General features: G+C 32.1%; 3 protein-coding genes across 3 annotated transcripts; 2 read left to right on the forward strand and 1 right to left on the reverse strand.

Moving 5' to 3' along the window:
* The first annotated feature begins 77 nt into the window (after positions 1-77).
* Positions 78-6,645, forward strand: LOC131844878 (venom serine carboxypeptidase-like). Its single transcript, XM_059193860.1, has 9 exons — positions 78-214; positions 957-1,212; positions 1,939-2,113; positions 2,312-2,424; positions 2,918-3,085; positions 3,458-3,625; positions 4,137-4,396; positions 4,551-4,679; positions 4,911-6,645. The coding sequence occupies exons 1-9, from the start codon at positions 189-191 to the stop codon at positions 5,104-5,106; spliced, it is 1,491 nt and encodes a 496-aa protein (XP_059049843.1). The 5' UTR covers positions 78-188; the 3' UTR covers positions 5,107-6,645.
* A 5,897-nt stretch (positions 6,646-12,542) lies between these two features.
* Positions 12,543-20,895, forward strand: LOC131844876 (transmembrane 9 superfamily member 2). The gene is made up of 9 exons (XM_059193858.1): positions 12,543-12,862; positions 13,260-13,655; positions 14,351-14,506; positions 15,078-15,407; positions 15,707-15,799; positions 16,254-16,459; positions 16,928-17,087; positions 18,076-18,237; positions 18,593-20,895. The coding sequence occupies exons 1-9, from the start codon at positions 12,740-12,742 to the stop codon at positions 18,932-18,934; spliced, it is 1,968 nt and encodes a 655-aa protein (XP_059049841.1). The 5' UTR covers positions 12,543-12,739; the 3' UTR covers positions 18,935-20,895.
* On the reverse strand, positions 20,896-25,839 carry LOC131844875 (DNA excision repair protein ERCC-5). Its single transcript, XM_059193857.1, has 7 exons — positions 25,735-25,839; positions 25,472-25,647; positions 25,170-25,378; positions 24,902-25,094; positions 23,129-24,830; positions 22,023-22,309; positions 20,896-21,672 (listed from the first exon to the last, which is right to left on the reverse strand). Exons 1-7 carry the CDS (start codon positions 25,820-25,822, stop codon positions 20,974-20,976), a joined length of 3,354 nt encoding a protein of 1,117 aa, XP_059049840.1. The 5' UTR covers positions 25,823-25,839; the 3' UTR covers positions 20,896-20,973.
* Positions 25,840-26,723: the final 884 nt, after the last annotated feature.

Below are 26,723 nucleotides of genomic sequence, written 5' to 3' on the forward strand. Positions count from 1 at the left end.
AAAACAGAAAGCAGTGAAGTTTTAAGAACAGCCTGTATATAAGATCGAGATAAATTCAAGTTCAAGGCGCAAGTGCAAACGAGAGCCGACGTAGTATAGAAGGTTCCTGGCTAGGACCTCGGCATCATTCCGTCTTAGGGGTCCAGGAGAACAGGTTGGCCAACTAGTTTCGCAAGTCGCGTCACAAGATGTTACTGTGGTGGATGCTGCTCATGTAAGTTGTTTTTCATTTGTAACTATATATTTATTCAAATGTAATAATACCTATAAGGAAAATTATCTGTTTATTAATAAGTTTACAAAAAAAATCTATCTATATTATTTAAAAAATAAGCGATATGACAGCGAATTATAACATATTGCTCCGATTATTTTATATTATTTCCGCTTATTTAAACAGTTAAAGTTTATATACAGAAGGAGTGCAGAAAATTAATACTGTATAAAAAAATAATATACACACTACCACACGTTTGACACACAAATAATTCATTTAAATTTATTTTCCTATTTAATTTAAATGAATTAGGTGTGATCGAATTGCGACCATTCGACTTCCATTAGTTTTATTAAATATAAAAGAAAAATAGTTTTAACTTACCTTGAAAGCATTATTTTGAACAATCCTTGTCATTCGATATCAAAAATATTATCACCCATCGTGATGAAAACAATCTTTTACTATATTATAATGTTGAGTAAAACATAAACAGTTCTGTAAATGGTGTGAATCTGTTAATTATGTTATTACAAATCAGATTATATGTATAATAACATTAATACATTTAGAATTACTTTTCTTAATTGATAAGGCGCTGGATTTTAATTTTAAATGAGATTGTGCTTGATTAAATTGATGCAGTAACTAGTTTTAATTTAATCTTTAAATAAAATAATTTCTTTAGTGGCGTTAATCTTTAAATCTGATGAATGATATAATATTTTGCTTCAAACAGATGCGTCCATTTAGTGTCGGGAACTGGCAAAAGTGCCCCACCAGAGCTGCCATATGATGAGGCTCCAGACCCAGTTCTTTCTTTTATGGAACGGACATACACGACTGGTAGAGCTAGAGCTGCCTTCGAAGCCGGGTCGCCATTACTTCTCACGCCCTTCATTGAGGAGAAGAAACTGAAAGAAGCCAGAGAAGCAGCTTATGTTGATCCCGACTACTTACTCCCTGATATGGACAGCTATGCTGGATACTTGACAGTAAGCTATTATGTTTTTTCGAACTCTGGACAATTAACACAAAGCCACGTAGTCCCACAATAAGCAGAGCATGTGTTATGGGTACTCAACAGCTGATGTAAATACTTAGATATTTTTTTGTAAATACATAATATACATTGATAACATCCAGACCGATACAAACAATCATAGTCAAGAATACCAAAATTTGCACCGTGCGAGCAATAAAACCTGCGACCATTGGTAAGTAAACTGTGTGCTAAACCGTGAGATCACCGAGGCCGCTATTAATTTAAATTACTTTTTATGAAACTTTGAACGATAAACAAGTTGACCAAAATAAACTGGTTTATTAATAACCAATAAAATTAATATTTTATTTCACAGTAATTTATTTCTGTTTACAAAAATTATACCTTCACTATTATGTGACTTCAACAGACAAATGTACAATACAACAGTAATACAATTTCCGTTCCGCTACACTGAAATAGGGGCTTAATTCCGAAATGAGATCACAGGTATTTTTGTAATTTAAACAGATTGAAATTTATATTTCAATGATTTGACAATTGCAAATAGATAGTAAGTCAATGTTTACAACGGTCAACGGACAAACAAACATTCTTCAGTATTTTTAATAGAAATAGGAAGCTTACAGTTCAGTACAATGATATCTGTAAATAGAAATAGGATTCGAATATGTAAGTACACAAGGGGTGCAATTAACGATGGATAAAATTACAGGTCAATAAGGAGTACAATGCAAACCTCTGGTTCTGGTACTTCCCAGTGTCGGACAATCCAGTAGAAGAAACTCCGCTGATCCTATGGCTACAGGGTGGTCCTGGCGCGTCCTCATTATACGGACTATTCACAGAAATAGGACCTTTTGTAGTGACTGATGATCACAATTTAGAAGGTAGCAAGAATATATTGTTTTTATATTTTTTTAATGTAATTGTACGAGAAACAAGCTTACGATACATCTATAATAGAAAGTATTAACGATCACTACCTTAGAAAATCAGTTCTTAGATATGGGACCACGTGAGGTTTACGTGTCGGGAAAAATAATTCTGAAATTGTTGTGAAATATATGAATTTGTTTTGTTTTCAGAAATCAAATATTCCTGGGGCAAGAACCATTCGCTTTTGTTTATTGACAACCCGGTGGGTACCGGATTTAGTTTTACAGACGACGACCGCGGATACGCCACTAATCAAACTACGGTAATTACTAATGTCCAATTCTTTTATATTACATAGGTAAGGGTTAATTTAATATATATACCTACGTAAAGTTTAAGCGTTGCAAATTTCATCTTCGCTAAAGTAGTAGTAAGTTAGTAAATACGCATAATACAAAGAGACTCTTGACTCCAAATGTCGAGTTCCAGTCTAACCAGCATGTACTGACTCATATCAGGTCTGCATGCGGTTTACTTTGAAAACCAAAGTAACATGATATAAGGATAATAAGTAAATGATACGTATTATCCTCCACTTTTAGCCCGCCAGAGTAAACCGTTACATTTTTAGGACACTATTTAATATTAATTATATTACAAAAACATCTACCCTGCAATGAAACTTTAGATAAATTTAGTACAATAAAATATTTTTAATAACAAGGTCACCATTATAAGTTACATGTTAAACTATCAAGATCTTTACAACATTATTTTAATTTAATTTTTTGTAACGAATATTATTTCATTATCAGGTCGGCGAGAACCTCTACGCAGGATTGCAGCAGTTCATGACGATATTTCCGGAATTGCGTAAAGTGCCACTGATAATAGCCGGCGAATCTTATGCAGGGAAACACATACCCTCATTGGGAGTACAAATATTATGGCATAGGGACGAAGATGAGCCCATAAATCTTCAGGTTCGTATAATAGATAGGTAGATACAAAATTATATAGAGAATCTCTGTGTTAAGTAGTCTATGTAGGTAGAAATCTTTGTCTTAGTCGTTTATCTACCATCAAGAAGCTGTATTTTAAAGTCTATTTTTTCTGTTTAAGTGCAGTGAGAGATTGTAAAGAAATTACTGAAGGAAAATAACTTTCTTTGTTGATCAGATGTGTCGAAAATTTATTTGTCTATTAACACATAAAAAAAGATTACAATCAGAACAAAAGCATTTTATATGAGCGCGTAATTGATACAAAACCGGATTGTAACCCAACACTATGTTTGCCTAGGCGAGGCAATGTAGTTTCAAATGTAAAAATACCTAACTATATTTTTTCATTAGGGTCTTGCAATTGGAAACGGCTTCAATGATCCCCTGTCACTGCAGAGGTACAGTTATTTCGCGCGGGAGGTAGGATTAGTGGATGATAGAGTTGCTGACACAATGAAGGACCTAGAAGCAGCTGTCACCCAGTTCATCAAGGAGGGAGAGATGGTGAAAGCTTATGCGGTGAGTATGAAAAATAATGACAAAATTATAAAGTAGGGTAATTGAATTTGTCTGTTTATTTATAGATATTAACTACTTATGTAAGTACGTATGTACGTACCTAATGATTTAAAAATTAAATTCGGTATTTATGAAATTAATTGCCGTATCTCTCTCAATGTCCGTAACATTATACTAGTATTATTTATTTATTTCGTTCGTTTTGGCTACTAATGGTCCATAATCTAAATACCGTATTGACTAACATACCTACATATAATAATGAAATATATGTCTCTGTGGTCATGGCACTGACGACAGCAATCTGCTACGGTAGGCTGCTGTATGTAGCGCGGTAGGTGCCATATCACTCCTTTCGGCCAGTAGTCCTCCTCCATAAAGATAGACAGCACGGATTCGTTAGCAGATTGATTATTAATAACATGCTCATAATGTTGCCTAATATATATTTAGGTAATAATTACTAATAATAATATTACTAATTTTAACAAATATTTGCTTTTACTTTCAGTACTACAATTACTTACTGCAAGTCTTCCTATCAGAATCTCGTCTCTCTAACTTATATAATTATCTCGATGACGATATAAGTTTGGAGGGGGCTTACATGGACTACCTGCAGACAGCAGACGTTCGTCGTGCATTGCACGTAGGCAACACAAACTTCACCTCTATAGGTGTTGTCTATAGAAAGCTTGTACCTGATTTCATGAGAAGCGCTAAGATGTGGCTCGAAGAACTCCTTGAAAATTATAGGGTTATGCTTTACAAGTATGTACTATGTGATATTATTGTTTTTCGATTAGGCATTAGTTTTTTCTTTATTAAATTGGCATTCCTATTTGCATACACATATACCTAAGACTAGAGGTTCACATTTTCACTTCATTAAAATACAACTGATAGAATTTTTGTGTTGTTTCAGTGGCCATTTGGATATAATTGTTGCATATCATCCGTCGGTTAATTCTTACAATTCACTCGAGTTCTCTGGTACATCTGATTTTAAAGCAGCAAAGCGGTTGCCTTGGTATCATGACAAGAAAGTTGCAGGGTAAGTTTTTATGAAAATAGTTCCGTTGTCATCATTTTCCTTTCCTTGTCCCGCATCATGTGGAGTGGGCGTAATATATTTTACCTATATTCATTTCAGCATTTACTTTTCAGTAGCATATCATTCAGTTTATCAATATCTACCGAACTACATTATCAATCATGGCTGGCTCTAAATATGATAATATCTTCGATATTTTTTTATGTATTACATGAAATGTTTCTGAAACAGGTATTATAAAGTGGCGGGCAACTTGACAGAAGTAATGGTCCGTGGTGCTGGCCATATGGTGCCCGCTAACCAACCCGCAGCCAGTCTGGGACTGATCACTGCCTTCGCGCGCGGTATCACTCTGGAAGAGGACACCGGGTCGCTGGTTAACGTGGAAAAAAAGTCGCTGCGACGTCGTCAATTGCAATTAAAATAGTTAAATTGTCCTTTGTAATAACATATTATTATATATTTGTGCAATTTTTCTTACGATAAACTATTTTTTGTACCTAATTAGGAATAAAGTATCTACCTATTTCCTAAAATAAGATTATTATTTAACATTATAAACAGATAGGTACCTAGATTATGTTAGCTAATTTTAGGGACAGGAGGAGTTTTTAGCGAAAAGGTGTTTTTAATTTCTTTTTGTTGTAAATACAATACTTTATAGATATTATATATGCTTCTCAAGTTATAATAAACAGCTTAAATGAAAGGGTAGAATTACCTCAGTGCTAATAGTGTAATACATCAGATCGATCCCCTGATGGGCTAACTGACCAACTTCCCTGGTTCAAACTTTTTCAAATGCAAACAGACAGTAAGTTCGCGTCATGTGATCGTGAAGTGCGGATTTTCGTTTACGGCCATACTGATTTCATAAGTGCATAAGTAAGTGTTTTATGGCGCTAAGTCTAAAATTTTAACGCTTATTTAATTATTAAGTATACTTTTCTAATAATAAAACTATTCTATTTTATGGTAATGCAATTAATTTTTAACAATTGCGCATGATTCTTTTTAATTTCTAATTAATTACAAAACAACCGGTTGGGGGTTATACCGCTCACCTGAGCGCCATTACCCCTTTGTCGTATTTTTTTTATTGTTATATTAACAATAAAAAAAATAAGTCACAAAGAGGTAATGGCTCTCAGATGAGCTGATGCTAAGAAAACATCAAAGGATCGCCGCTAAAGTTGTTAGACCGAAAAGACCGAAAAAGACCTTCAATCTGCTAAAACTATGATTAAAATAAGTTTGTCCAAAAGAAAGAAATAAAAACATGATACAAAAATCTTTAAAGAAAAATTTACATGAAAATTCTTCAGATAGTGAAGATAAAGAGCACCTTTGCGACGATGACAGTGAAGACAAAAAGAATGTGGATGACATAAATTATAGTAAATGTATTATTTAACAGGAATTTGGAAAAAATATGAATTCTGGTATCGCTGCACCATCTGCGGACTATGGGCTCATGCTACATGTTCAGGGTGGGATTCGCAGATAGATACATATCTATGTGATTTATGTATGCAAGGATAAAATATTTTTATTTCTAATTTATCTTACCTCTAATATTTATTATTATTTTATATTATATTACAATAATTGAAGTATATTTGACATCTAAGCCTGTACTATATTTATTCAATTGAAAAAGGCAAATTTTACGTAGAAATCGGAATTGGGGATTGTAGATTTTACTTTTATTATACAAGATTGATCTTATGAATATTTCTTTAATGATTATATTTTACTGGTTATTAGACATTACCCCGTACCTATCTTGAGCGGCATTACCCATAGTCAGGGGCAATGCCGCTAAAACATGTTTTTTTAAATAATGTCTTCCTACTACTAGTAGAATAAAGTTACATGCTTTTGTTGTTAAATTGTTGGTTACTCGATAATTAAAGACTTTGTTACTTTTCTTAATTTTGATTTGCAATAAATAATTTATAAAATACACCATGTTTTCGTTAAATGAACGCCATTCACCCTTCTTCCCTATACCGTTGAGTGCATTATTCCATTCATTATGATCCATAAAAAAATATTGGGACTTGCCGATTGAATATTACCATGGATTATTAGGTATCTATACCATAGAATAGATTGAAATAGAAAGAATGGAGAAAAATACTAAGACTCTTGTCATTTTTTAAGACTATATAATAGACACTTCTGAATAGTCAATTTTTTTATTCTACCACTTATTCGATTTTCCTTCATGCTTAATTTCCGGTGATTTTATTAATTACCTAATATTATAAATTCGAATGGATGTTGGGATCGGTGAAATGTAGTTATTAGTTTTTTTTTTTTCCCATATTCGTCCATCTCCTTTTCAGTGATGGAACAGGCAAAGATCCTTAGACCGTACAGCCTAGTCTACTTTTAAACTTCTTCATATTTGAACAAGTGATGAGGCCAAAGGCCAATTCTTATGTATGTTTATTTATTATGTCTTCATTCGTGTTCAAAATTTAAGTCTTATCCGTAGTCCATATCCTTGTATCAATTATTTAAAGTTTTATCGATATCGAGGTAACGTATAAATATATAGGTATATATGTTTCAAAATTAGTTAGCATGTCTTGGATGTCGCGCGGGATTTTTTCCGGTTTCTTGTAAATGTTCAGTAAATTATCAATAAAGACCAAGCGTTGAATATTATAAGCGGAACATTCGAAAAATATGTGATTTAGGGTCTGACTGCTGTTATTGCACTCTTGACATGCATTTGAATCAATTATTTTCATTCGGCACAAATGACTATTGAATCTAGCGTGACCAAAACGAAGTCGTATAAGGAGTGTGTAAAATTTCCGATTTTTATAAACTCTAGATTTAGTGAACCAGGGTGAGGAATTAATATTTTTGTTAATGGAGTAAAACCAATTACCCTTGGTCTTTAGCGAAAGTTGCCACTGTTCAACCCATTTTTGACGAAAACTCTTGTAAACTATAGAAAGAATGTCGGAATAAGGTATGGCAACATCCTTGACAACGCCAATGTCATTGTTGGTGATAGTTCTTGCCAGGAAATCTGCGTTTTCATTGCCAAAAACACCAATATGTGATGGTGTCCATAATAAAATAATATCATAACACTCCAATGAAAGCTCATATAATAATTGCTTAATGCTATCTATGATATAATTGGTTTTATAATGTAGTTTGTTACTTTGAAGAGCAGTTAAAACGCTCATACTGTCTGTGACAATTAACCATTTTTTGCAATTGCCCCTATCATCTTTTATATAACAAAGTGCATTTAAAATAGCCAAAGATTCTGCTGAAAAAATACTAAATTCTTTATGTATTCTAGTTCCATGACCGGTTCTGATACTTGGTAAGTATAGAGCAAAGGATGTTCTCGATTCGTTTTTAGAACCGTCTGTAAATATGGATTGATGAGTTGAAAATGTAGACAACTTGTTATAAACTTCTTGTTTGGTCCTTAACTCAGAGTCAATTACAATATTAATATTTGGAAATTTACTTTCAAATGGTCCATGGTAACAATTCCAAAATCTATTGCTTTTGTGAATTTTGTATTGCTGATCAATATTGATTGAGTCAGAGAAATCATGAAGTATATAGGGAACTGTTTTAGAATTAGAAAGGGGAAATAAAGAAGTAATATGTTTGAGCTTTTGTAAGAGTGGGTCTTCAGAAAAGGATAATAATTTTAGGATGAATCTTTGTTTTAAGTACCAGAATCTCAGGTTTAATGGTGGTATACAGCACTCTACTTGTAAGGAATTTATAGGGGTTGTTTTCATTGCACCAGTTATGTATCTTAAATTATTATTCTGAAGTACTTCAAGTTTATGAAGCTTGTTTTGGTCAGAACCAAAACATAGATAGCCATATTCAAAGTGGCTGCGAACCAAGGATTTGTACAGCATTAAAAGGATCTTAGGATCACATTTATATAGAGCTTTGATAATATTAAATGCTTTGGAAGCTTTACCTAGTAAATAATCAACATATTTGTTCCAAGACAAATTGCTACAAAAAATAACACCTAAAAATCTAACTTCAGCAGTAATAGGTAGTTGTGAATTATTATATAATATTTTAATGTTTTTGTAGGATTTATTAGTTTTAGAAAATATTACTACTTTAGATTTGTCAGGGCTTACATCTAAATTGAGGTATTTAAAGTAATCTGTTAATCTTAACAATGAGTTACTTATTTTTTCTGTTACTTTATTAATGTCTGGGCCTGAAAAGTATATAACAAGGTCATCTGCAAATTGAAGATTCCTGACATGTGGTCCTAAAATTAAATTAAGTTTGTGTATGTAGAGGATAAAGAGTAGTGGACTAAGTATTCCACCTTGACACACACCTTTATAAGAAAGACGAGGTCCTATTAACTGCTTGTTAACTTTAACAAAAACTTCTCTACCATTTAAAAAGTTATAGACCCAGTTTATAATTTTTCCAGGTATACCAATAGAAACAAGTTCCAGAGTAAGAATGTGATGATTGACATTATTGAATGCACCGATAATATCAAAGAATACCCCAACCAAAACTTCATTGCATTTAAGTGCTTTAAATATATCAATATGGAGATGAGTAACACTCTCAGAGGCAGATTTACCTCTACGAAAACCAAACTGGTTTGCTGGTAATAAACAATTACTCTCTATGTAGAATTCTAATCTTTGTTTTAATAATTGCTCAAATATTTTTCCCATGCAGGAGGTCAGGGTTATGGGTCTATAGGAATCTATTTCATTTGCATTTTTGTTTGGTTTTAAAATTGGAATAATACAATCTTTTTTCCAATCGGAAGGAATATCTGACTCTTTCCACAGTGCATTATAAATACATAGAACAATATTTTTAGAGGTATAAGAGAGGTTTTTTAATAATTTATATGGTATGCCATCGAGACCAAATGCTGTATCTCTTCGGGTAGATATGGCTGCATTGAATTCAGAAAAAGTGAAGGGTTTATTTAAATAATTTAATTTGTTACTATTTTCATTAATGTGTGATTTAAATTGGGTCTCGACAGTGTCAGGAGTATATTTCTTAAGAAAATCTGAAATCCAGTTATTTTTATTTGAAATCTGACTATATACATAAGTTTTATTGAATTTTTTAACAGTATTCCAAATTTTGGAAATGGGTGTGGTGCGATTAAAATTTTCACAAAAATTATTCCAGCTAATTGATTGTTCTTTTTTAAGTATTAACTTTTTTTTGGCTTGTAACCTTTTAAATGTAATATAATTTGCCTCTGATGGGTTGTTTTTAAAATGAACATATGCCTGTTTAGAGTTATCTACTGCAAGTGTACATTTTTCATTCCACCAAGGTAATGGAATCCTTTTATTTTTAAAAGGAATATCAGTTGTAGAGTTTATGGGTTTTGATTTTGATATACAACTTTTGTCTAGAGCTAAATTGAAAATATCAATTAATTTAGTATAACACTGCAGGGGTGAATTACTATAAGTGTAAAGTGTAAAATCTTGTAACAAACTATCTGTGATCTTCTTATACATGGTCCAATCTATAAGATTGTAATTATGAAATTTGGGATAATCTGAGGATACTGGTAATCTAGTGCAATTGCTATTAATTACTATTTTTGTTATTACAGGTAAATGGTAGCTACCTAAGGGATCATTATGTACCATCCAATTTGAAGCAAGAGATAAGCAAGGGGATGCAATAGTAAGGTCAAGTGCATTACTCTGCCATCTGTGTGATCCTACTGTAGTCGGTGTACCATCATTTAAGATGACCAAGTTGTTACCATCAATACATTCAAGAATGTCACGACCACGAGCATTAATAGACGAGCAACCCCATGCTGTGTGATGAGCATTAAAATCACCAGCAACCAACATGGGTTCTGGAATACTATTAAGAAGATTACTGAATTTATTTTTGTTAAAACGTGGACTACAATTATTTGGGCTATAAAAACTAACAACTGACATTTCTGTGTTTTTATATTTTAATCGTACCGCAATATTCTGTAAGGAATCATCACTATATGTATCAATTTTACTGAATTCTATACTTTTATGAACTAAAATTGCAACACCGTTATGGTCATTGCCTGAGTCTAATCTAACAATGTTAAAGCTTTTAATATTTAATTTATAGTAGGCTTTTAGCCAGGTTTCTGATATCAGAGCAATATGAATATTGTTCTCCAATAGAAAATGTGTAAAGATTTGTTGATTACTTACTAAACTTTGTGCATTCCACTGGACTATTACTATATGGTCCATAAAGAAAAAAAAATTAAAGAAACTATTAATCTGGGTTTTTTTTATTCTGTAATGTCTCTAGGAGAACTTGTTTTATATTTTCTGTACATATTGTTTTGTCATTGGTTCTATTCAATGTTATAATTTTAACAATTGATTCTAATAGGGTATTTAAAATTTGGTCAGAATTAAGTAGGGATATAAATTGTGCCGAAGGTGAAGTTTTGGTACTGCCTAATTGAGGAAATGATTTCTCTCTAACAATATCAGCATACCTTTGTACTTTATTTTTATTCTCCTCTATTTTCTTTTTCTTAATAGAACACTGTGATGAAATGGCTATATGATTACCATTGCAGTGACAACATTTGGCTTCGTTAATATTTGCGAACAGTTTCTGAAATTATGATTATTTCCGCATACTGAGCATCTTTAGCGTTCTTACAAAACTTAGCGATGTGACCATACCTTAAACATTTAAGACACTGCTTTACAGGAGGTATATAAGGCCTCACCACAAAGCGCCAGCTATTCAGGTCGACGGTGTCAGGAAGTACAGGACAGGAAAATGTGATGGAGACGGTTTTAGTTGGCTGCATTGTAAAGGTGTTATCATCACCTTTAATACGCCTCATGAATCTGCGTACACAAACAATATTTTTTGAGCCGGTTATATTAGAGTATATTTGTTCGTTCGATAGATGCGTAGGAACATGCTGAACTACTCCAGTTACTTCCGTGGCTGAAGCTGGTATACTTGCCTTTAATTTAAATCCGTCTAGAAATTTTTTATTAACTAAGGCTGCATTAGCTAAACCTGGGCGTTCAAAAATGACGCCGATCTTAAATTTATTCATCCTTAATAATTGCTTAACTCCTTTATTGTATTTTTTCAAATTAGTAGCTAAGGACATCATATCCCTATCACCGATTGGCTTATTACTATCTGTACTCTCCATAAATACAATGTATTCAAAGTTTCCACCATCCTCAGGATAGTACCGAACATAATCTGGTATTTGAAATGCCTTATACTTATCCACATCCTCAGGTGCCGATTCCGAGTCAGACCCTAGAAAATTAATATCATCGGATGTATCATCCGATATTTCCTCTTTCTTTTTTCGCTTCTTCCCGCTCCTCTTCGTCATCTTTACTGGTTTTGACTAAAAAAAACTCAATAAAATATAATTTTGCAAAACTAGCGCGAAAAAATACGTGTAGTCGCTTTGAAAGTTCCCGCGCTTTTTTTCTGTAATTATTAGTAAAAGTTTCGATGTAAAGTTGTAGTAACGTAGCATATGGCATAAGAATAACACATAGAGTATAATTTAAATTTATAGTTTCTAAATTAGGCGTGATTAAGTGACACGGAAGTCCAGAAAAGTTCTAATAATTAAGAAAGTAATTTAACAACTACAGTGGTGTGCTCTAGATAAACAATTAAAGTTGAAAGAAAAATGCATGGTGTGATTATTTCACTTAAATAATTTTTAAAAAAGTTGGAAAAATACCTGATCTATGTTTGATGTTTCTAGTGCCGAACAAAATATATAAAAAAAAAACATTCCTTAAAAAGTAAATAATTGTCTATGACTTTATTTGACGGCGATCATAGCGATGACGTTTTCGACGGCGACAAATTAATGGTCAATTGTAAATTGTTGAATAGTTACTAAATCAACTACCGGTATTTGTTTGTGCTCGGTTCTTATTATTATGACGTCTACATTTTCTTGTGTATACATCTTATGATAGGATAGTGTTCACTTAAAGGTATATTGTGGAAATTGTATTTTGGAACATCACATCATGTCTGTCATCTGTGCGGTTTGCGCATTTTTCCTATTGACTTCTGTAAGAGCCTTTTATTTACCCGGCTTGGCTCCAGTGAATTACTGTCGAGTCGGAGAAGATAATGGGAAATCGTGCAAGGTAAGTCCTATATCCTATACATTATAAAATGTAACCGTAAGTCAACAACATGTATTTCAGGCTTTAAGTTCAAACTGTATTACTAAAAACTGCCTCATTATTGATAACAGAATCAGATAATTATTACTCATAAAGTTATATCTACTTACCTGCTACTTGGAAATATACTTAGCTGTAATTAAAAGGTAATTGTCTATAATTTAAATTAAGTTTATAGGGGTTGTAGAGAATGTAATCCTCATTAATTTAAATCCATAGTCATATTAAAACATTAATATGATAATTACTTCTCATGAATCGCCATTCTGGTGGACTAACATGTCTCTATACTCTATTATATTTCACATAGATAACTTTGCCTTGGTGATTAAACTAAAATATCAAATACTAATTCCAGAATGAAATACCACTGTATGTGAACAGATTAAATACTGAAGAATCTGTAATCCCATTTGAATACCATCACTTTGATTTCTGCCTTTCTGATGAGACTCAATCACCTGTTGAGAACCTTGGTCAAGTGGTCTTTGGTGAGAGAATACGTCCAAGCCCATATAAAATCAATTTCCTTGATAATGTTGGCTGTAGAGCTCTATGTCAAAGGACATACAAGGCATCAGATCCGGAGTCTATCAAGAAACTTAATTTGCTCAAAATGGGAATGGCCCTGTACTACCAGCATCACTGGATCTTAGATAACATGCCCGTGACTTGGTGTTATTTAGTGAATGATGGAGGCAAGACTTACTGCAGTACTGGTTTCCCAATGGGTTGTCAAATTCGTAGGGATATGGTAAGTAATACATTTTATATTTACAATATATGTGAGTTAGAATATTTCACTCATCTCATCCCATCATTTGGTTATTTTGAAACTATCTTAAGAAACAGTATTTGACAGTATTAGTGATAAATAATAACTTCAAAATACTATCACAACATAGATATTTATTTATCTATATATAGTTAATATAAATTAAAGCAAAAGCACTTAGCACACTTATACTTATTACTGGTACTGTTTTCTGCTAATACATATATATATAGTAGGTTAATAAAAACGACTTAAATGTGTAAAATTTAAACTGTAATAAAATATTAGATTATGAAGATTCAGCATATTTTATCTTATATTTAAGTTATATATGTCTTAATATTTAAGTCTTTGGACTTGATTCTGAAAAGTAAAATTCTCAAATAAAAATTTTCTATACTTTAAATAGCCTGGAATCAGTTATAAATTCAGTCATACACAAAATAATTATTTTGCTATGGTATTGAATATTTACATTCATTTGAAATTTATTGGAAATGTAATCAAATGGGTCATCAAATTTTGTTCACTGGTTGTAGTTATCAACAATAATTGATTTAAGGAATTATTTGTTATATTTCCAATAAATCAATAAGTATTTATCTATAATTTTAACCAATGTTAAATTATCAATTTTAACATTGATAATTTTTATCAAATTTTTTTTTTATCAGGACACGTGTGCACCAATTGTCAATACAAAACCTTACAAAGTGGGCACTTATTTCTTATTCAACCATGTGGATTTGGAAATCACATATCATAGTGGTAGGGAGGAGGAGTGGGGAGTTGGATTTGGGGAAAATGGTGGTCGAATCATTTCTGCAAAGGTATGTATATTAATTATTATTATCAATTTTGCTAACACGAAATTAACTCACATTATAAAAGAATATTGTATATTAGTATAGTATATATAGGTATAACTAGTAAATTGCTACAAATAGAAATAGTTTTTCTTTTTCCCTATATATTCAGTAGATGCCAATAAATTTATGTTTATAAATGTATTTTATGAAAATAAATAAATAATAATTATTACTAAATGCTTCTGTTCATATCTTTTTTTGATATCTTTATTCTATCCATAATATAAAAAATAATAATTTAGTAATTATTATTTTTTACATAAAATCATGTACTGTCGCCTATGACAACCTCGATGGTCTAATAGTGTACACTGCATTTCATTTGATGGTTGTGGATGCTTTAAAAGAACATATATTCAGACATTTCTATCAGTTGTCTAGTATCCATGATACAAGATCTGCATAACTTTGGACTAGATGGCGCTATTAGAATTGTTGAGGGTTATTAATATTATTATGTTCAGTAATGTAAATAAAACACTACAAAAGCTTTAATTTTATAAAACAATCTACTAAGAAAATACTATTGCAGGTAAAACCGGCCAGCATTGATCATCAGAAAGCAGGGAAATTGGATTGCAACTTCCAAACACCATTAGAAATACCAAACACACTCACAGATGATATTGTTGTTACCTACTCATACAGTGTAACCTTCAATCCTAATAATTCCATTAAATGGTCATCAAGATGGGATTACATTCTGGAGTCAATGCCCCAAACAAATATACAATGGTTCTCTATATTGAATTCACTTGTAATTGTATTGTTCCTCAGTGGAATGGTTGCTATGATACTTTTACGTACTCTACACAAAGATATAGCGAGGTACAATCAGATGGAATGCGGGGAAGATGCTCAGGTATTTAATTTACTAACTTTAATGTTTATTCATGTTATTAATATGGCAATATTTGTGGATGCAATCAACTTGCAACCACTGACAGTAATGAAACATTAACCTTTAATGTACATTATAAACTACAGGCACAATGGAGAGAGGCTAATTGCGTAGAATAGAGTCCAAAATGTTCAAAATTTATTTCAATTCTCTTGTTTTTCATTAACATATAGTTTTTCATATAGGTATACTGTGTTTCAGATTAGTCTATTATCATTAACTGTAGATACAATAGTTTTAACTAAAATTTGTCTCATCAGGAGGAGTTTGGCTGGAAATTGGTACACGGTGACGTGTTCCGTCCGCCGCGTCGTGGCATGCTGCTTGCTGTGTTCCTTGGTTCAGGATCTCAAGTAAATATACTCTTCATACTTCTGTCTATAATTTTAAAAACTCTGTAGAAATTGATATAAAAAATAAGGACATATTTAATAGTTACATTAGCTCCTCCCCAACCAATGATCCCAACTTATTTTCACCAATTTCTTTTTAACAAAGTCCTAGTTTTTGTTAGTAACTTAAATGACAAATAGGCAAGGAGTCAATCCATACCCTGGGCTACTTAAGGGCTGGTATGGCCTTACTATCAAACAGAAACACCATTTCCAAGGTAAGAGATATGAGATAGAGGTATTCACAAAGACAATTTTGTGCAAACTCCAAGTAACTCATGTATGAAATACAGTAACATTTTAGAAACACCCATGAGCACAGATTATGCATGGATAAAGCCACCTAATTTCATGTATTTTAGCATAATATAACATTATTATCCACCACCACTTTAGTTAGAGTTTCTTTTTTTAGGTATTTGGCATGACATTGGTGACTCTTGCATTTGCCTGCCTCGGTTTCCTATCGCCCGCGAACCGAGGAGCTCTCATGACATGCGCGCTGGTGGCATGGGTATTGTTGGGTGCAGCTGCTGGCTATGTCAGTGCCAGGATATATAAGAGTTTCGGCGGTAGAAGGTGGAAGAGTAACATACTGCTGACGTCGATGGTTTGTCCCGGGTAAGGTTCTAATATTAGAAATTTTATAATAATCTCTTATTTGGCAACATTTTGCTACATGCAATTTGAAACATTAATATTCTCTTTTTTAAAAACATCTTGGGACATTAGTCCGCATTTGGAGTGGGATATTTGATAAACCCATACTTATATTGTAATCTAAGTTACATTCTCAGGACTAAATCACAAAATGGATCTTAATGTAATTTGACATGATGTTACAAGGAAGACGTAGACTATCTTTTATCAAAAGAAAAAAAGCATATTTCAAGGACAGGACACAATTATTTTGAGTCCAGCATTATTCATATTCTAGTGTATGTTAGATAATGAAATGGAAAACTTGAATATAAATTGAAAGTTTTGGACACAACATCTTCGAAGTTAAAATATCTCTATTTAAATTTGGAACAAGAATAATTGCTAGTAATTTTATATATATTCAAATGTTTCATTTCCGTGTTGCAGTGTGGTGTTCTCTCTATTCTTTATCATGAACTTGGTGCTGTGGGGGAAGGGTTCTTCAGCAGCGATACCATTTTCGACACTGGTGGCGCTGCTAGCACTCTGGTTTGGAGTATCTGTGCCACTCACCTTCATTGGTGCTTACTTCGGATTTAGGAAGAGGGTAAATTTACATTATTGTTTATGATCAACCATATAGGAAAAAAATCAAAAAAATAAGTGTCTTGTCTATGAGTTTTCATTTCGGTATCTTATCTAATATTATAAATGAGAAAAAGTGTAACTGTCTGTTTGTTACTTTTTCAAAATTTCAAATCAAAATTAAATCGACGTATCACAAGAACAAACAGGTAATGCTTTATATCAACAAAAGCTGGCGAATTCGCGAGTGAAATCTACAATTTATTTTAGCCGGGTGTTCCATCCATTAACTGTGTTTGCGAATACATTTTGCACTTGTACACACAATGTAATATGGTGTAGAAATTTACTACAGCAAAATTTGCATTGATAACGATTTGTATATGAAACTCCATATTCTAAGTAGTTTATTTAATTTTGTTTTTCTTTTAAACTATGTTTTACATCTTTAGCAAATAAGTTACGTTATTCCTGTTAAAACACTCCTGTTTGAAACATTTTTAGATTCATTTATGATTTACTACTTCGAATTTGCACAGATATTCTGAATTATGAATATCTGGGTGCAATATTTCTTTGTATTAGAAATGTTGGACAGAATTTCAGTCGCCCATAAGTTTTGAATTTATTTTATTTCGTATCGTTATTTTATTTCGTAAATACGACATCACACCGCCGCCTTTTGTTATATGTATAGTATTAGTGGAGGAGTTAGTGAATACATATGACTTGCATAAATGCCCGAAATTGTGTAAAATGTAATATGTAGTTATTGTTAGATTTACACATTGTCCTCACTATTAGCTATGCCATACTGTCGATTAAACAGGAAGATATCTCTTTAAGAAATAAGTACAGCTTTGCTCACATTGTTTCTAATTAGTTTTATCACTATCTAAAAGTGCAGTAAAGAATATTTAATAATAATTTTCGACTTTGGATAGACTTTAAAAACTTTAGATATGCTTAAGTACTAAAAGCCGTTTCATAATAGATCTATCTGTTTTCAGATACTGGATCATCCTGTGCGCACAAACCAGATACCACGCCAAATACCCGAGCAATCGCTGTACACTCAGCCCATCCCCGGGATAGTGATGGGTGGCGTACTTCCGTTCGGATGCATCTTTATACAGTTGTTCTTTATTCTCAACTCTCTATGGTCCAGTCAGGTATGATGAAATTTATGAAACCCTACTTAGTTTCATTAATGTTTCCAACCTATATTGTTTATCTTTAGATAAAATTATCTATTTATGAAAACTTGTCAGTAGCTTAGTTTGTATAACCCTAGATTTCTTATAATAAATAACTTAGGATATAAACTATTTTTCTAAAAATATAATATCTAATTGCATTTTTTTTAATATATGTTACCAACAACAAAACTTTTTCTATGTGGAATGGTTTTGATGTTTTGTTTCGTGGTTTAAACGCAAAATTAAAATAATCTTTTGTGAAAGAATCGGTACTATATGTTTGATGATTTGACAGTTCTAAAATTATTACAATTTTATTTATTTCCAGATGTACTATATGTTCGGTTTCCTGTTCCTCGTGTTTGTGATTCTTGTGATCACATGTTCCGAGACAACGATTCTTCTCTGCTACTTCCACCTTTGCGCCGAGGACTACCACTGGTGGTGGCGGGCTTTTCTGAGTTCCGGATCTACAGCTGGCTATCTCTTTATCTACTGCTGTCACTATTTCGTCACTAAACTAAATATCGAGGATGCGGCCTCAACTTTCCTCTACTTTGGATACACCTTCATAATGGTATTCCTGTTCTTCTTGCTAACCGGCACCATTGGATTCATGGCGTGCTTCTGGTTCGTAAGGAAAATCTATAGCGTTGTTAAAGTCGACTAATTCAATGTGGTATTAAATTTAAGGAACAGAAGCGTTAGTACAGTGGTAATGAAAGTTTTCTTTCATCATTCATTCATAAAATTGCACACAATGATTGTTTCTGAATCCTTGAAGAGCATGTTAATGATCAATCAAAACTTTCATCTTTGATGTTGGGGACACATTTGCATCTGAACAGATACAGGTAAAGTGATTGGCTATGTTAGAGTTGATATGATCAATTAACTTCATATTCTGTAAGTTAACATATCACTAAGTTTTTATACTATTGGCCATACTTAAAATTAATGTCATACGATGCAAATGTGGCTGGAGCATTAGATTCAAATTTACAATATGTATATTTGATTCTGCGAAGGATATAAATTTATGGTAGTTACAAAGGCAGTGACGTCCGCTAATGGCAATAGTGATGTCGGTAGGGCTATCATTATTATGTGAGACTGCTGTACACGATGTGTTTAAATGTAAAAAAATTAAAGTTTATATCGAAATTAAATCGATAAGTCACGTAAATTTTTTTAGTTATCAATTTGTTTTCATATTTATCTGTTAGTTGTTAGATGTAAATAAGTTTATGTAAAAGAAACTCTTATTCGAATTATTTATTGTTCATCCTTGACTCGTCTGCACAATGCATATTTAATAAAGCTGATGAGGCGATGGATCCATAGCTACGAATGTTAATAATTGTCAGAAAGATCGTACTTAAAGTTGTCATCAGTTCAGTAAAAAAAAAATTATTTCCGACAAGTAACATGATCTCGGAATATCCGAGTGGTTTCACCTTAGTCCATACCTTATGTTTTATCTGGGAATGAGTCGGCTGCTGGCTACTATACTTTCCATAATGCCAAAGATCGACAAAGATGAATAAATAATAAATCAGAGATAATGTGCTTATGAATGTACGTAAATATCTAAAAGTTACATGAGTACAAGAAAATTCTCCTCCACCGAGGTGAATTGAAGAACTCAATTGTAGCACAAATAAACTGCTTGCACATGGTACATGAGTTTTGTAAAATGAATTATCGATTTAACATTATTTAGAACATAAATATGATTTGTGAACATATATTTGTTACTAATTAATGGACCACGAGGCAGCCCGAATCATACTAAAAGTATATAAAAATAATAACTAGACTATTCCAAACACCAGTTGTACAAATATTAGAAATATGTAAATAAAAATCAATCACATTTTTGTAACAGATTTTGAATTTGTTTCGTTAATATTATATTTTACGTTACTAATAGTTGCTAATTAAAAGACGAAGAATACCAACACCAAGCTTCTATTGAGGGAAGAGCATAATTGCAATAACCATATATAGAACCACATAGCAATGACGTTTTGTTCAAATTAAATAAAAAAATAATATAGCAAAAGAATTTGTGTTAATGAATTTAAAAAAATGCGTAGACAATAATTTGGCAACACATATTTACCTATTTATATTCCATCTACTTCATATGCGATACTCTATAGTAGCAGGTACCTGCTAGATACGTCAAGTTCAATGTGGTGCAATTTCAGCTACATTTTCTTAAGGATTCTGTCAGTATTTATAAATCATAACAGGTTCTTAGTTCCATGGGAATTCAAATGTGAATGATTCCTTGATGTTAGATTTTGTTACATCATGTCACTCGTTTTTATTAGGAAAAAAATAGTATAACTGTGTACTATTATTATAATTATTTCTGTCTGGCAGCCCTTTTGTTTTATTTTTTATATATATATCTATATACTGCAGTGCATTTTGTTGGGAAAAATAAAACAATTCATTGGCTGTCTATGACATTCCTATCAAATTGGTATCACATATTAGGGACTAGGTCTGTCCATTTATCATTTAAGTACGTTATGTGTGTATTTATTACGAGATTTAATTTTAAACTAATATTATGTTAAAAATTATGCTTAACTGGAACAGTTGAATGTAAACAATAAATTGACTATTTTATATTAATAGTATTTTTATTTAACAAAAATATAAAAAATAAATAATATAGATTTTAGGGTGCATGCATTATACACTATCACTATCTTCAGAAAGGTTGGCTTTTTCTTTTGGTAAAATAATTCTCTTTTTTGTAACTTTGCTTTTTCTATCGAGTTTTGTTGTTCTAAATATTTCAATTGCTTTCAATTTATTTTGTAGAAGACATTGTTTCTCTTTCTCTCTTTGAGGTATTACTTCTTGGACCCTGTCTAATTTTGGGATGTTTATTTCTATAGTTGATTTACCATCATCTTGAATTTTTGATACAACTTTTATACCAAGATTTTTAAGTACTTTCTCTTCATCATTTTTCTTTTGTTTGGCTTTTGATGGGACATTAATGCTTGTTTGATCTTGTACATTACTTGTGCTAGCTTCAGTGTTATTTGGTTTCCTTTTTCTTATTTTCTTTTTTTCCTCAGTTACTACTGTGTCTTCTAAAGGAGCCTCTGGTCCCATTTTTCTTATGGCAGCTTTAACTCTCTTACTCATACGATCCTCTAATGATTGATATTCTACTTTCTTTTTAAAATAGTTATGAATATTTTTTTGTTTTTTCCGATCTAACATTCTACTTAAAACTGGATTGATAATTTCATCTAATTTGCTTTGTGACCAACCGAATTTAGCTTTAGCATAATCTCGCAATATTGTTATATCTATTTCTCCCCATGTAAATTTTTCTTTGCTTTTTTCTACATTCGGGTCCAGGTATGCTTGAACAACCTAAAAGATAGAGTAATCTTTAATTGCTATGTTGTTGAGTTGTTACTTGTATGAAGACATGTTAGAACAGTGAACTGAGTTTACACAACTAATAGTGTGATAAAAAATATTATATCGAGAATCATTATCGCGCTTTTGTTTTAATAGTAGTTAATTTTTCAATAGTCGTTATGCTGTTTTTTTTAAATGTTTAAACAAGCCAAGATTTTTGTCTAAGAACAAAATATATACAACAAAAATCTACAAAATCCTGATATCAATATAAAATAGGAATTGATATTTGAGGATAACTTTTAGTAACATTAAGTTTTTTATTATTTCTAATTTAAGAAGTAAAATTAACAACTCACCCGAATACTAGGAAAATCATCAGTAACATTTACATTTTTCAGCTTTTTCTTTAGGGTTATATTATCCGTTCTTTTACCAGCCCGTACCCAACTCTTGAATTCTTGTAATCCAGTTACAACTTGCTGGTACCGACCCTGTTCAGTAGACTCATTGATGAATAGCCGTTTGTTGAATGGAAATGATGCTAATATTTCTAAAGCAGTCACTGGTCCAACACCAGTTAAACCTGTGGTGTAATCACTACCTACTAGTAAAGCTAGCAGTACTAATTGTTCTCTAGAAAGATCTGAAAAAAAGGGTCCAATGTTAATAAACTTAAGGAATAATTAGCTGTGCCCTCATTAATAAAAAATAATATAGAAATAAGAATAATTTAATAATAATTCGTGTGTTTCTATAATTGTTTTATTAATAATGAGATGTGCCAGCTGTTTTACCCGCGTGAAATGTATAGGCCGTATTATTTTGATGTATAAGCTATATTACTGTAAAGTTTCATCATAATCAGTTAAGTAGTTTTTGCGTGAAAGAGTAATAAACATCCATCATCCAACCATCCATATTCACAAACAAAAAAAAATCTAATTAGGAAAGTAGGTATGTATTTTTTGTTTGTTACCTTTTCACAATCAAAGAATAGTTCACACGAAAATTTGTAAAAAGTAGATTGTAATAAATGTGATAAGATGCAACTACTTTTGTGATTATATTTTGCTTAAATTGGACCCATAAAACGTTTTTTTAACATTATATAGGCAGGTTAATTTCATTATTGGCTTTATCATTAGTTTCGTGTGGCGAATTAAAATATAGCGGCTAGCAGTACTTTGACTTTAATACATTTCTAAAATCCAGCGTCCATTCTTACTATTCTATGTATGAAAGATGATGATAGAATTACGCTTATGCTAATGATATATGTACGCTGGCAAGGCACCAGTGAGGCTTAAAAAGATGACCATGAAATCAGATCAGACTTCATGACTATATGCTATACACTACACTTACAGAAGCTAAGTTCAAAGAATGCTAGAAATAGACTACATTAAGAGAAGGAGTAAGATGAGATTAAAATTGTTATAATAGATAGTGTATATATACTTACTAAACGATTTTTCAATTCGACCAGATAAAAATTGAATGACATGTTTTTTTTGATTAAAGAAGTTTTTGTAAACAGTTTTTCCGCCAAACAACCAAATATCACTGTCATCAGTTATAGTACCATCTGTTAAGTTAACATTTTCTAGAAATGCACATTGAGCCTCCGCCTCCATTGGCGCGACAATGTAAGGAATTCCAAATATTTGTAAAAGCTCTTGTGCTTCTTTGGTCATCTGTTCTGTAATGTTTCTCCCAATTCTATCTAATTTTCCCTTTTCGTGTAGCAACTGTCGCTCCTCAGTTTCTATTTCCTCTACAATAGAATTAAGATTTTCACTTGGAAAATTCTTCGATATTGTTTCGTTTGATATTTCATTCTCACTATTGACATTATTTGTTTTGTCTGTGTCTTTGGTTTTATCTTCAATAGGAGCAGGTGTTACTATATCAGAATCAGTTTTCAGAGACACATCTTTATTAGAGTAGAATGAATCAGATAAACATCTATCTTTAGTTTTAATTGCATCAACACTATTTTCATACATCTGTTCATTTGGTTTCTTGTTAACTAAATTTAATTTAGGCGTTTCTGTTATTGATTTCTTCATTGTATGTGTTTTCTCATTTAAAGTGATATTTTCTGTGGACTGGCCTAAAATGGGCTTAACAATTTCATCATTTTTTAAATTTGCTATTTTGGTTGTAAAAACATCTGCGAATATATCATCGTCGAACATCTTATCCGTTTTCAATGTCAATTCTACAACAGCTTTGTTTGCTACACTATCCACATCAGGAACATCTTCAAAATCTTCACTATCACTAGAGTCACTTTCTTTCTTATTTTTTATATTTATATTCAGATTTTGTTCAGTATCATCTTCAGTGCTAGAATCAACAGTAATAACATTTTCCAAAGATTTTTCAATGCACACTACAGATAATTGTGTAGTGTTATTTATGTCCTCAATTCCCTCATCATCAGAAGGTGTTGCCTTAATTTCCTCTTTGACTTTTTTTGAACTTTCAATAATAAATTCTTCATCACTAGACACATCTATCTTGTCAATAATGATAGATTTCTCTTTACTAAGTTCCTCTAAAACAATGTCAACATTCTGTGCTTTTGATTTGTGTTTATTTTTTGAAGTTACCATATCATCTATAACTTTATGTGTAAAGTCACTATATTGCATTATATAAGCTTTAGCTGAAGTCATATCAGGCTGATCAAATCCATCCTCTTCTTCTGAATCATTATATGAATCAGAGTCTGTAAGGACAGATGTCCAAGAATCATCTGTTTTAGAAGTACAAGCACTGTTATCAGGATCTTCTACACATTCTAACGACATCTTTATTGCTCTTTGTAAATCATCTTCTAATTCATCTCTGTTAGACGATTTTTCTTCATTTCCATCACTCTTTTCTTTTACATTTGTACACATTTGTTTTGAGTTACTTTCAGCTTCTTTCTTCTTTTTAGCTTCTGATAATGCTTTTTTTACATCATTGATAAGCACAAATCGAGTAGTATTATTGGAAGCAATGCGTCGTGTATGTAAGGTATCAATTTTTGTATCTATTCCTTCTTCATTTAACAAAGATTCCAATTCATTTAGGGACATACCAGTATCACCCATCTCTTTCTCTGTCTCTTGTAAGCATTCTTGCACCTTTCTCCTCTTTAATAATCTTTGCATCTATAATAATAAAACTAAATAAATTAGCTATTTTGTAATTAATAATAAATTTGTAAATAAAATCAACTTACTTGGAAATCAGAAAAATTATCACTTTTCTTTGGTAACTCATGAATTTTTCCCCAAGAGTTCATTTTTCTTGTTTCCTTTAATTCAATGAGCAAGTCATACTTTTCTTTAACAGGTAATGATTTAAAGTTTTCAGACTCTACATCTACTGAGTGTAAATCTACAATTGAACCACTTGAAGTTTCATCTTCTGATCTAAAAAATTATTAGAATTTGTTATTAAAGCAAGTTTAAACATTTTATATTTCAGCTTAGTTAGAAAATGCTTACTCTGATTCACTGTCTTCTTGTCTTGCCGGCAGTGCCGGTAATTTAAATAAATCATCTTGTGCAGCTACATCAGAGGAATCTCTCCTTGGTGATATTTGTTTCCCCAATAGGCTACTTATTGCTGTCTTCTTACTCAATAATAAAGTAAGTTCACGCTTAATCCTTTCTGATTCAGAATTATATTTAGATTTGTTATCTTGTCTCTTAGCCTACAAAAAGAATGTTTTATCTTTATCTAATCATAATAATGATGTCACTGATAGAGAGGTACTATTTCATAACAAATAAAACAAAAAACATACAATAGTTTCTTTTTTCAAATCAGGGAAGCCTCCATCAAATACAAATACTGGCTTAACTCTGAAATAGAGCAGTTTGCAAACACGTTGGAACAATCCCATCAGGTGGGCGTTTGGTAGTGGTGCACCTTTGGCATCCTGGTAACCTTTTACCATTTGATGCAACCATATCGAAATATCTGTTGATAAAAAATTATCAATTGTCTAGGTGTACGCATTTACAAATATAATAAAATTCGAACTAGGTACGAGGATAGGAATCTCACCAACAGCTAAGACCTTATTTTCTAATGTTTCAACAGGTACGGGCATGCCGGCTGGCTCTATTAGTCTCCACAGTCCAGTAACTCCCATTGCGTGCGATTAAATTCCAGAACAGATTTTTTGTTTACACTAATTTAAATATCAGTGTACATAACAGAGGTCGTTTCCCACGAGATCTTCGGTCAATCGTCGCGCGTTCGGTCTCTTCCTCACACATCGCAACCTTTTCGCTCCATGAGTTCGACGTATTTATAACACACACACCCACAATATGAAACACTGCTACTGGCGCACTACGTTCATAAATATGTGTTCGGTTCACTACAACATATCAAATGTTTTACTACGCCGCGACGCCCACTCTTTCCCACACTTTATTTTCTCACGCCCCATGCGTAACCCCACATCCTATGACCGGCTGTCAGTCGCAGTATCGCCGAGCCACCAAACTTGTAACACTCGCAATATTCGATTGTGTTCGCGCGCGTGTAGTCGACAACACGCTTGCACTTTGCTTGTATTAATTGTCTATGGTCTGAATTTGACAGTTCATTCATCTAGCGTTGTCGTTTTGTATTTATTTTACGAATAAACATAGTTTTTAGGCTATTTATTAGATGCTTAAGTTTAAATTTGGTTATTCTAATGTTTAAAATAATAAATTCTTAAGTTTTTGTGTAAATTGTTAATAGCAATCCGTGGAATGTTGGTTAGACTGTCTGAAAATTCTGTCGTCGAACAGGTGTTTTTGAATGAAATGTGTGCAAAGGTTCCCACCGTAATTAATTTATAGTGTCGTCAATAATACAAAAGTGTATCGATCGCATGAAAATAGCTTGGGGAAGCCGGCTCGCGATACTTTTATATACGTATTGTTTTTATTCAGTGCATTAAAATTCGAATAAAGTCAAAGGACGCCGCTTTATACCCTGGAGTTATTTCATATCAGTGCAAAATGTTCTGCAGCAGTAAATGGATAGACAGCTCGAGA

This window comes from Achroia grisella, unplaced genomic scaffold (assembly GCF_030625045.1).
Source record: "Achroia grisella isolate CSIRO2021 unplaced genomic scaffold, CSIRO_AGI_Agris_v1 utg4223, whole genome shotgun sequence".
Lineage (NCBI taxonomy): Eukaryota > Metazoa > Arthropoda > Insecta > Lepidoptera > Pyralidae > Achroia > Achroia grisella.